Source organism: Oenanthe melanoleuca, chromosome 2, assembly GCF_029582105.1.
Source record: "Oenanthe melanoleuca isolate GR-GAL-2019-014 chromosome 2, OMel1.0, whole genome shotgun sequence".
Taxonomy (NCBI): Eukaryota; Metazoa; Chordata; class Aves; order Passeriformes; family Muscicapidae; genus Oenanthe; species Oenanthe melanoleuca.
Window position 1 is genome coordinate 13,151,918 of NC_079335.1, and position 12,041 is coordinate 13,163,958.

At 39.1% G+C, this 12,041-nt stretch overlaps 1 protein-coding gene across 6 annotated transcripts in view; it reads right to left on the reverse strand.

Moving 5' to 3' along the window:
• Nucleotides 1-12,041, reverse strand: part of COL14A1 (collagen type XIV alpha 1 chain) — a 109,273-nt gene that overhangs the window by 57,751 nt on the left and 39,481 nt on the right. For all 6 annotated transcript variants that reach the window (XM_056486015.1, XM_056486013.1, XM_056486014.1 and 3 more), the window contains exons 12-16: nt 8,595-8,740; nt 7,180-7,309; nt 3,880-4,019; nt 2,110-2,236; nt 1,042-1,181 (exon numbers count right to left, since the gene is read on the reverse strand). In XM_056486015.1, coding sequence (XP_056341990.1) covers nt 1,042-1,181; nt 2,110-2,236; nt 3,880-4,019; nt 7,180-7,309; nt 8,595-8,740 — 683 coding nt within the window. The remainder of the gene's footprint in view (nt 1-1,041; nt 1,182-2,109; nt 2,237-3,879; nt 4,020-7,179; nt 7,310-8,594; nt 8,741-12,041) is intronic.

Sequence of the window (12,041 nt, forward strand, 5' to 3'; positions counted from 1 at the left end):
AGTCACTCATCTGCCAACTCCTCCTTTTCCCTGCTCACTCCTCTCTTTTCATTTCTCTCTTTCTTGCATGATTACATCTCAGTAGGTGAAGGGGAGAAAAAGAATCAGGCTAAGCTAAATTTACAAAAAAAAAAAATTACATTACCTAAGTGAAAATGACTGCTTTCTGCCCTAATGGATGGCAAACAATGCATGACACCTAGGGCCAGGTGGGAAATGTCATCTTTCCCCCTGAGTTCTGTACCCAGATAAACAGTTTGCAGATGTGGCTTCCCCACACACTGCAGATGCCAAGAAAGCAAGATGTTTGACAGTTACTAAAGACCAAGGATACAAAAGAAGCCAAAATAATGAAATAATAAATAAAGGAAAAAAGGAAATGAGATAGACTATGAAAATTTGGGAAAGGAGAGAAAGTGTCTGTCTTCTTCAAAAAAGAAACTTAAAAAGGAATAGCCAAAGTGATAAAAATTAAAAATTTAAACTGATGGAAAGGGTACTATGGACAAGATGTACAAGGGCTTAATGCAAAAAATACAGCATGAGAGAGAAAAAAGAAAAAATATAAAGAGGAATAGATAAATAATCTAAAAAATTTACAGTAAATGTGTACACTTTACCCTTTTTATTGTTACCTAATAAGGCTTCAGAGGCAATTTTACTGTGGCCAGCACATTAGACAAATTTGGAGCTTTATGTGAAAATATCACTACTCTGCTCATCTACCCTCACCATCTTCACATCAAAGTGAAGAACATGAACCTCTGAAAGCTGAAGTGGCCCCAAACAACAACGCTAGTTCTATGGCTGTTGGCACATTAGAAATTAAATTGACTATTCACAAAATATCTCTTCTTTCCCTACTTCCTCTTCAAAACAAAATTGCAATATTGGTTTGATTTTTGTTTAGAGAGCTTTGCAGGGGAGCATATTTTTCTGTAAGTCAATTGGCCATATTTAATCAGCAAACATTGCTGCATCATTGTCCTCATAATGGAAATCTTCCTCCTTTCCACCTCTCAAAATGCCAAGGCAACTTACCTCCTCAGATTCCCCCCCATCCAAAGGAATCCATGCCAGTCTGTAAAAAGCAATATCTGATGAGGTAGGCTTCCAGCTGACCCTGAAACTGTCTGTTGATGCTTCATCAATTTCCAAATGCTGGGGAGCTGGAACTCTTTCTGGAAAATATTACACACAAGGAAAGTGAGAGTGAATTATGCTCTGATACTTCCACAGATGGCAACATTAGGCACATACCATTTTACTTGCAGTTTCTTAAAAGAGTATAACATGGGAGTTAGACAACAAAGGCATCACAGAATTTTTTGCCTACTTATTTGTTCTTAGGGAAGTAGTTTTGTTAGTTCAAGGAAGGGAATAGACTCTTTATTCTAACTGGACAGGCCTCCTTGTCCTCTCTCCACTAAAGGAGCTGCATGCAACCCTAAGTCCACTTCCTTTGCTCAAAGCTCTGTGCACCAGGCTGTTTTCTTGTCCCAGTCTCTGCCCTTTCCAGACTCTGTGTGCACTTTCTTTTCCACTTTGCATGTGTCAACAACTTGCTCCATATGTGTATGTTCTCCCTTGTTCTTCCATCTCATCTTTCTTCCCCTTCCTCCTTTCTCTTCCCATTGTTGTTGGAAAGCATTAATATGTGTCATCAGCCATTAATTTAAAGCAGAACTACAGTTACAGAAACTATAACTATTTAAACAAACTATAGCAACTTTGAATGGCTTATATTTTCTCCTTTTGATGTAATTCCTCTGTACATAGATAAGGTTCTACCCCTTACCATCTGGATAATTCAGTGGTCAAATGTATGATTCAAAACTCATCACACTTCATCTGGAGATACAAATGCCATCACACTGAATAATGCTTCAGAAAGCTGTGGAGATGTTTTCATGATGTCAAGAGATTACTCATGTGAGTAAAGAGTAAGAGAGCAAAGAAGCCAAAAACACCAACGAAAATAACAGAAAGCATTCCATATATCTGAATTCACAGCCAGAGACATTTGCTGTAACTAATCTTACTTTCCAGTAACGCAGAAGAGCATAAAATTTCTTCTTGGAAAACCTTCAGAAGTTCAGCAATACTCACTTGTGGTAAAGCTGCCAGTAAGTGGCTCAGATTGTCCCTCATCATACAGGGAGAAAATAGCAACAGTATATTCTGTAAGGGGTGCCAAACTTTTCAGAGTATGGGTTGAAACACGACCAACTTCAACCTAGAGAAAGCATAATTTGCAATAGATATTGACCATATAATATCAACAACAAACATTATATTGTGTGAAATTCTTCTGAGTAATAATGATACAGAAGGAGAATGTAATGCAATTATTACAGAAATCCAGTAAAATTATGAACAAGTATAAACTCAGGTCCTGACAAAATCAAAGCTGACAAAACCAATTACAATAGATAAATTACAAAAAAACGAGAATTTTGCACTTACGGCAAACCATGGAAAATGAGAATTCAGCCTTGGTAATCCCATCTGTCCAGCTAACATCATCACTACATGTTCAGGAACCCAGAGGGGAAGGAGTTTTTGGGGTATTAAATCCAACCCCTTATCACAGACAATCTCTGCAGAAAACCCTTATGTTCAACATTTGTCAAGAGACAGATGAGGGTTTTGTCTGGTCTCTCTCCAGGCTGCAGCTAAGTGACTTTGCCAGGGACATAAAACTCAAAGCTGTATAAACAGTTTATCAGTCCAACTATTCAGTGCCACGTTAGCTCAGCACCCCAGGGAAAATGTTACCACTGCAGAGCAATCAAAAACATGCCACCTGTTCTTTGAACAGACAAAGGAATCCTGAGCTGAACATTCACTCACATTACAAAGTATACTGTGACAAGCCTGAGATGTTCAAATACCACTGTGACCAGTACAGGCAGGCATATTATCTATATTTAAGGTAATCAATAGGAAGAGGTCAAATGATTTCTAATATAAATTTCAAGGGACCTAGCAGAAAGAAAAGAAATAAAACATTGAACCAGTATGCTTCTTTCTAAAGCTGGGAACTGTTTCTTCAGGTTCAATACAAATATTCCACTTTATACAGATGAAAGGCCAGATATGTCCCAGAAGACACTATTACAGACAACTGCCATTAAAGAATTATTTTTCTTGAGGGCCAGGTTATCAACAATAAATTATTTCCTAGGAGATCTGGACTGTTTTAATAATCAAGCCCACTTACTGCAATTATTTTTTAAATCTATATTTTAAAAAATTTCTTTATTAATGTTTCATTATTAATCACTCCAACACATTTTGCATTCTATTACAGAATTCATGCTGATAAAAGGTATTACAAAGCACCCTTGGCAACAAGGCAAAACTAAATATTGCAAATTATTAAATATAAAAGTCTAAATTAGAACATCTTAGCATTGCATTAGCATTGTGTTCAAGCCAAATCCTATTTCTAGAGAATTCACAATACATAATTAAAACAATAAATGTTGAGAAAATGTGGCAAAGCCTCCAGACAGTCTTTTTGAATGAGCTTGAGTCCATGATATGTGATATATTGAAAGTCCTTTTTTCTGAACTGAATCAAGAATAAATGTTTCCACACTATACAATTAGTCAAGATACTGCTCCTTGCAAACCACTGTTCCCTTGAGTTGTGTCCCTCAGTTTCTGTGCCCCAAGACTGTTCAGAGTACCCTCCCCCAGACATACATACATCCAATATTAAGCAATTTATTTACACCAGGTTTCAGAATAGTCTCACAAATCTTTTGCTAAAGCTTGCACAGTAGCTTTTGTTTATAAACATTACCGCTAATAATTACAGAAGTTTGGGGAGGTTTGAGATTGGTTAAGGGAAAAGTGGTGCTGATAATTTACCTCGTTGGTTTCTGTGCCATCTGTTTTAACGTACATGATGCGATAGCCATTCACATTTTTGGAAGCAGGATCCCATGATAGCTTAGCACTATTGTGTCCAACATCAGAAAATTTCAAGTTTGCTGGTGGACTTAGAGGCACTTGAAAAGAAAAATTATAAAACCATGAAAGTGATCCCAGGTTTTAGCAGTGGAATTTTTCATGTCTTAATGATAAATAGTGTGTTTTCCATTCAAATATTTAAATCACCAGTATTTCTATTCAAAGGCCTACATGAATAGAGCCACAAAAGTACTTAAAGGCTGGTAAAAGGGCTTAGACCTTTACTGAAACAGAACCTCCAGATTTGCTAAATGCATCTTAACTGACACTGAAAAAGAAATAAGTTATGATGTTATTCACTGCAGATACCAGAGTGAGATTTAGCCCACAGAACACTAGCAACAGATTTGGGGTTGTATTTGTGAATTAATTTAAGCCAGCTAGATCTTTATCCTATACACATTTGGTTTTCATGTGTATCCCAGCAAAAATACTTCATGACAGTAGAAATTGGCCAAAAACTTTCCTGAATCCTGAAAGACCTGACATAAGAGTAAGTTTGTCCAAAAAGCATAGCCTGCTGAGATGATCTCCAAAGATGCTTTTTACCTCTGCCTACCCTTTCTGTTAGGAACCTTAGCTGTTTCCCAACAACAATCTGTTAAAGCTGTACTTTTACAATATATATTCCTTGACTGTCACGAGCTGAAGGAAAATGAGGTCATGCAAAAGACAGTCTCAGATTACATCCACTTCTCTGTCACACCACAGAAACCATTTTGTGCTGTCTGTTACTCTCAGCTGTAAGTTCTGTAACATCTGCTACTTTCCTCTGAATTATGAAATCTTTCTCTATCCATCCTGCCTTCACACACACACTCCCCACCAGTCCACGTGGACAGATAAATAGCAGCACTTCAGAAGCTGCTTCTCTCACACAATAGCAGCTGGGAAAATGCAAAGATTTTAAAGGCCCCATCCATTATGTGAGATCTTTAGCCAGGCCATTTATCAATCCAGAATCTGCAACCAGCTTAGGAACAGTGAAGTCAACTTGGCTCTGAGAAAAGAGAAGAGGGGAACACACGAGCTGCAGTAGATGGGTTTGCCACACATTCTGGCATTCAGCATATTCCTCTGGGTCTAGTGAAGGGAGGATCACGTGCTGGCTCTGCTTTCTACTTTCTGTCAGTTGTGAAATGCAGTTCATTCCACCATCCAGGTCATACAACAAAATGCCTCAGTCTCAGCTCTTTTCTCTTGGAACCAACAGCATTGCTCTCAACCAGACAGGCAGCCCTGGTGCCAGACTTAGGTGATATTTACAGTGAGTCTTGGATGAATTCTGGCCCCAACATGAAACTACACCCCAGAATGAGCTTGCTGAGCATGTCTCTGTTTGGCATAGGGAAGGTTTTGCTACAGTAACCAAGATGATACAATGAGTAAATATTATTTACTAAACACACATTATCAGATATGGCACCTAATACTACAGCAAATTTGGCAGATCACCTTTCAGGCAGATATATGCTCCAGGAAGAAAACACCAGGTAACCTATTCATTAATTGCAAACCAGAAATAATCACACTGGGGGAAAGAAAAATGAAAGAAAAGGAAACTTAAATCAGATTCTAGACAGGAAAGCTATTAAAACACCAATGTTAAACACCAATGGTGTGGGACAGGCATGATCACCAGGAGCTTTCTCCCTTCCAGATTGCCCCACTGCCTGATTCATCAAAGCCTGCTAGCAAAGGGCTTGTTTGAATAGCTGCATGTGACAGAATCCATCTTCTTTCAGTCCTATAGAGCAGGGATGGCTACACTGTGTCATCCTAAAAAGAAATGAAGGCTGCAGAGAAGCAGGGTTCCTTTTTTATTCTGGTCTAGTAGCAGCAGTAGTGATGATGGGCTGACTAACACATTACAAGCTTCTGTGATCAGACAGTGGTCATGAAAGCTCAGCTTGTGCCAATGTATCTGGAATTTGTATGTGATCTTCCATCCAATGTGCTAGCCAAGTTTAGAGCTCTGCATTCTCCAAGATCATATGGTATGAATGAATTGAAGCAGGCACAGTCAAAAACTGCATAAACTACTGTTTAGGAGAAATTAAAATCTGATACTGAGTAGATATTGACCAAAGGCTAGAGTGGGGGATATGGGCAGGGGGAGGCTCTGCAAGATGAGAAGTGAGGCATAAAGAGACAGAGAAAGATAGGGAGGGATAAGGAGCCAAATATTTGATTTTCATTGTTGCCAATCTTCTACACTCATTTCAAGTCAATGAACATGCCCAGGTTGCAGTAGTTTGCTATTGGAACTTGTCTGTCCAATGCTGTCCTCCTAGAGAAGAGCCAACAACCACCATTCCTAGAGCTTCTTCCACTATTGCTTGCTGACCTTACAAGGAATTGCTCTGGGGTTTATTTCTCCTAGCATTCACATGCCTGAACTTCTCTCACTTATTAAATATAAGTCACTTTCACCCTGACTAGGTTACTCATGCCAGGACCACAAAAAAAGGAGGATTCACTCACTCCCCTGTTGGGAGCAATAGAGATGTCACTGAATGCAGTCCCAGAAATGTCCCAGAAGCACAATTGCTTATTTCAGCTCCTTTGTCTTCTAAATGCTGGAGCTATTTAGAGAGCTGACACACAGTCTGTGTACAAATAGCAGAGGACAGAATTTAGCTGGCAAAATTCTTGCTGCTTATTAAAAACACACCATCTATCATGTGTGCACAGGCACTTTCCTACCCTCCATTTACCAGATGTTAGGCAGCAGGGGTTGGACAGAAATCTTCTCTTTGCTTCTTTTCTGTCTGCTCTACTACTGAGCCAGAGGAATTTACTTTCTCCATCAGAGCAGGCTCACACACACACACACACCTGGTTTTCTAGCTAAAGGAGGCTAAACAGACTATGTTTCTGTTTTCACCACGAAGGTCTACGTGGTGATCTTCATTCACTTCAGCAAGTTCAAAAAACTGTCAGGAATTTCACCAACATCAATAGGGGCAGCCATAGTACCACTACCAATGAAAGAGACAAGCCCACAAACCTGTTGCAAAAGCAAGATGTTTTGTGGAAATCCTCAATCTCAGTAAATAAAATATCCACAGTGAAAAACTTACATAAAGAGCTTGCCCAGTTGTTCAAATCAGATAATCAGATGCCTGCTCTAATATGTGCAAAGACCATTCTGAAATTTTAATAACACTGAAGTGAATATAGATTTGAGCTACCTACATGTAGTTTCTTGTCCTGTAAGGGGATCACTAGCTTCTTCTCCAAACATGGCATAAACTGTGACTGTATATTCTGTATTTGGCAATAGTCCATCCAGCTCAAGATCTGTTGAGGTCTCACCAATTTTTATCTAAAAACACCATGAATAAAAAAAGATACATTATTTCTGAATTAGCTTGTAATGAGGAATAATACCAGTTAAACACTTGAAATTAGATATATGATCAAACACTCTGCTGAGCATTTGTCTGACACTGTGCCTGCAGTGCTTTGCCCAAGATATAGCTATTTTGCACAGTAATTAAAAGATTAAAACTTTCAAAAAGCCAAAAGCCAACACACAGGTAAAAGGGCTTTAAAAGTGAACTAATCAAATTAGCAATGACAGATATGACTCTCCAGAATGAGCAGCTACTATGGCCTTTTCCTGTCTACATTTTGTTATTCCCACTCCCATCTACACTGGCTCATGTTCAGTCATAGACTTGAAAACCACATGAACTCATGGGAGGAGTTGATTTCTATGCACACTGAGGTGTAGATTTGTTGCTATTTGTATGATTTTCCTCTTCCACCTATTAACACATTAACATTAACACCCACATTAACATGGCCTTATGGTACTTATTTCTTTGGGGCAAAACTCAGTTCTCCTGAAGCAGCCCGTTCTGGGGAGGTCCCACTTTTAAAAAAATTACATGCTCACAGCCACTGCTTCAGCAGTGAGCACAAGTCTGTGCTGGTTTCCTGCAGCCTCATGCCCCCTTCAAAAGTTCACATGCCCCTGCATGCTTTACAGTGTTCTTGCTTGAACACAGATATTGTACATAACCTTAACTATGTATACATATAAACTTGAGTGTAGAAATTTTTTAATCCTAGACTATGTTAGTGACCAAAGACTAGAATTTACCTTGCCTCTCCATCTTTTCCATTGAAAAAAATGTCTCCTAAAATCACTTTTGATGGAAGATGTTATTTTTAAATTTAAAAATAAAGGTTGAGCAGACTTAAAAGAAAACCAACTACGGTTTTTTCAGGCCTACAAATTTTACTTACATTTAAAAGTACATTTGATAGCACACTTAGGAGATATCTTTGTTTTATTTTATTTTTTGAGTGTTAGCTCTATATGATGATACAATATCACTTTATATAAAATTTCAAAAGAGTCACATTCAGCTAAATTTGTTGTATTATTATGGCAATGACATAGAAATAACCAACTGGCACTTGCACTTTATTCATAACCTGTGACACATGCAGTACTTAAGTCATGGAAAAAACCCCAAGTATTTGCTGATCACTTTGGAGGTTAAAGGACATGTACATTCTGTTCTTTAAAAGACTGATTTTTTTTATTATTTTTTTTTTTTTTTAATAATTTCTATTCAAATGAAAGCACAAGACATCACCTCCTTCTCATCTGCTGCCAATCCTTCAGTGAGGGGAGCATAGAGGATCATGTAGCCCGTGGCCCCCGGGACCCCGTTCCACCTCACCCTGATGCTGCTCTGGGACACGTCGTAGAGCTGCAGGTCCGATGCCATCGGCAGGGCAACTGCAGGGGAGAGAGACAGACATCCAGTTCTCTCACTTGAACAAACAGTTATTATTCAGCCTGTTTTACCCCAGGAAACACAAAGGGATATAGCTGTCTCCAGGCATGGAAGTGCTGTCTGTGTCCTACAAATAATCGGTTCATAAAAGGACACAGAATCAAAGAAACAAAAAAATGCTGGCCCAAACCAATCCTGATGTCGGGGCAGATGAAAGCCTTTCAGCACAGTTGCTATTAGGAACCAATAGCAGTTTTTTCTCTTTAAGGGAGTAACTCCCAAGCCAGAGTGTGGATGTGAAAGGCATGAGGTACAACACCCTAGAAAAACCCTGGATGAGCACACCGAACACATTAAAATATTTTGGCTGTAAATGTTTCCTGTTTAAAGTCTGGACTGTCCAAACTGACACCTAGGCCAGTTATAAATGGGATTATGCAAATATGGGTAAGCTCAATTGCAAATCATGGCAAATGCTATCCTGTCAAGGGAGAGCATGTTGAGTGAAATTCAAACAATATTAGGAGATTTACTTGTGAATTTGAGGCACTGATACCAGAACATAGCACCAATCTGGGTTTCCAATTGTTTCTTTGAATTTCTGTAACTTTTTAAAGTAGTATTTTACACTTTGCTGGTTGTCATCACTTAATTCCTCTCACAGAATAACATCCCATGTCCTCTCCACTGCTGGTACATCACTGATGAATCCCACCAAAATATCCAGGCATGAATATGGAGAAATATTCAGCCATGAATATGGAGACATACGAAGGAACTTTGACTTCTCCTTTGGAATTTATATACTGAGAGTAGTCCCCAAAATGACTGGAATGGTCTGAAAAAACAGAAGGCAATTGCTACCTGACAAAACCTTTCCTATTTGAATTCTGAAGAATCTGACCTGCACACAGATATTCAGGAACAAATTCTAATTTCAGTCACAGAGCTTCTCTGAATTCCTTGTCCAAGCAAAAGCTGCACCCTGTCAAGTTGGTATCTCCAAAGATATCACTTACATTATGTTCAACAAGCTCTAACAGAACTCTAACAGAATCATGCCAGCCTCATCCTTTCTTGTTCATTGAGGCTGTTCAGTCAGTCATTCATGTCTGTAAATGGTGGCACAACTCCAACCCAGGCTTCTCTTGAGGTTTCCACTTTGATGTTACCCCACTTACCCCTCCAGACCTTTTACAACCTACCTCCATCCTATTTAAACCCTTGTTCTTGTATTGATTTATATTCCCATGAATTCTCACCATTTCTGTAATTACAGGGAGAAACTACCCATGAACATTTTCAAATGTACTTCAGCCTCCTTGCTCAGAGCTCCACTCACACTTCTGCTACCTACAGCAAGAAATTACATATTGGGATATCCTGAAGCCACTTTGTACCACGTTGTCCCATTCCTATTCAAACTGCCCCAGAGTCACAGTGAGAGTATCCATCACCTGCTCTTCCCCTTATTTTGATTCTAAAACATCTATAGGCAAAGTGTCCTCTGACTGTACCTTATGACTTGCATTTTAACTCTCCACAGGAACTGGTAGATACTATGGCGATATATAAAAAAACTGACAAAGAGGTGACTGGAAATAAAACTGGTGTTTTCTACTGGAATTTTCAGCCAAAGGGCTCAGAATCTCAAATATGTAGTAAATAATGCTGCTTTGCATCTTGGACAGTTATCAGACTATCCTAATATTCAGGTAACATAGGGATAAATTAAACCAACTAAAAAAAGCTGGAATAAACTAAAGCAGCTGGAATAAACTAAACCAGGTTAAAACATATTTTTAGCAAATTTATATGTTAATTAATTTCATACTTATTTCACTTTAGAAGTGACCATGAAATCACAAAACTTCCTTCTTATCTGTACATTCTGCATATATCTGTCTAGTTTTCACATACCTGTAAACTATTTTCAATGTTCAATATAAATAAATGCAATTGGTGATTATTTCAATGTGTCAGTGTCACACACAGGCAGGAATGAAAACTACAATTTTCCATAATTGTCCATTAGAATAGTAAAAAAAAAAAAACCAAAACAACTTTAAAATTGCAGGTATTTTAGCATGTGGAGTGATTAACACTTGCACATATCAGACTGTTACTTCCAACACACTATCAAAGACAGCTGTATAAAATGCTTGATGCTGCATGACCTTGGGGTGTGATCTGATCAAATCTCTGGAAGCCAGCAGGGCTGGGCTCCGTCAGAACTTGACTGGGTGACTTCAAAGGAATACCAGGTGCAATACAAAACAATCCTGTTGGCTCAGTATGTGACTGTTCTCAGCCTCAATAAATTAAACAGGTCCTAACATTGTCTCATGGGGTATGCCATGGCTGGAGATGACATTTTGAGGGACTGAGACTAAAAGAAAAGTCTAAAATAATGTTATATTATTCTATTTTGTTTTCAGATTGAGAAGATTAGCACTGACACAGAATCAAAGAACCACAGAGGATGAAAGGCACCTCTTGAGGTCATCTGGTCTAATTAACTTCCCCGTTCAGTCAGGCTCAGATAAAGCATTTGCTCAGAATCTTGTCCAGTTTGGCTTGAAATATCTCCAGAGGTGCAGACTTCACAACCTCCCTGGACGACTTATTCCAGTGTTTGACCACCATTACAATAAAATCATCTCTTCTTCTGCTCAAATTTGATTTCATGGGCTTTTAATTTGTGCCCATTGGCTCTTGTCCTGTTCATAAGCACCACTGAGAAAAGCCTGGCTCACTCCTCTTCTTCATTTCCTCACATCAGGGATTTTGACAGATTGACAAGATCACCAGAGCCTTCTCTTCTCCAGGCTGAAGAGTCCAGCTGTCTCAGACTCTTATGAAAGATGTGCCAAGCCCTTAATCATCTTTCCATCCCTTCACTGAAGTCACTGCAGTAAGTCCACATCTCTCTTGTGTGGGGGGAGCCCAGCACAAGACCAAGCATCAGGTGTGGCCTCATCAGTGCTGAGCAGAGGACAAAAATCATCAGCACCCTAAATCTGCTGGCAATCATTTTCTACTGGAACCCAGAAGGCTCTTGGCCTTCTTTGAGACAGAAGGGTGCTCTGCTGCTTCACAGTCAGTCTGTCATTTGCCATGACCCTCAGGCCCTTCAGAGCTGCCTTCCAGCTGCTCACCCCTCAGTGTGTAGTGACATGGGCTGTCACTCTCGAGGGTCAGGACTTTGCACTTCTCTTTTTTGAAATCCATAAGGTTAAACTTGTTTTTCTCTTCACATTGCTTGCCAGATTCAGCTCCAGGTTAGCCTTGCCTTTTCTAAAC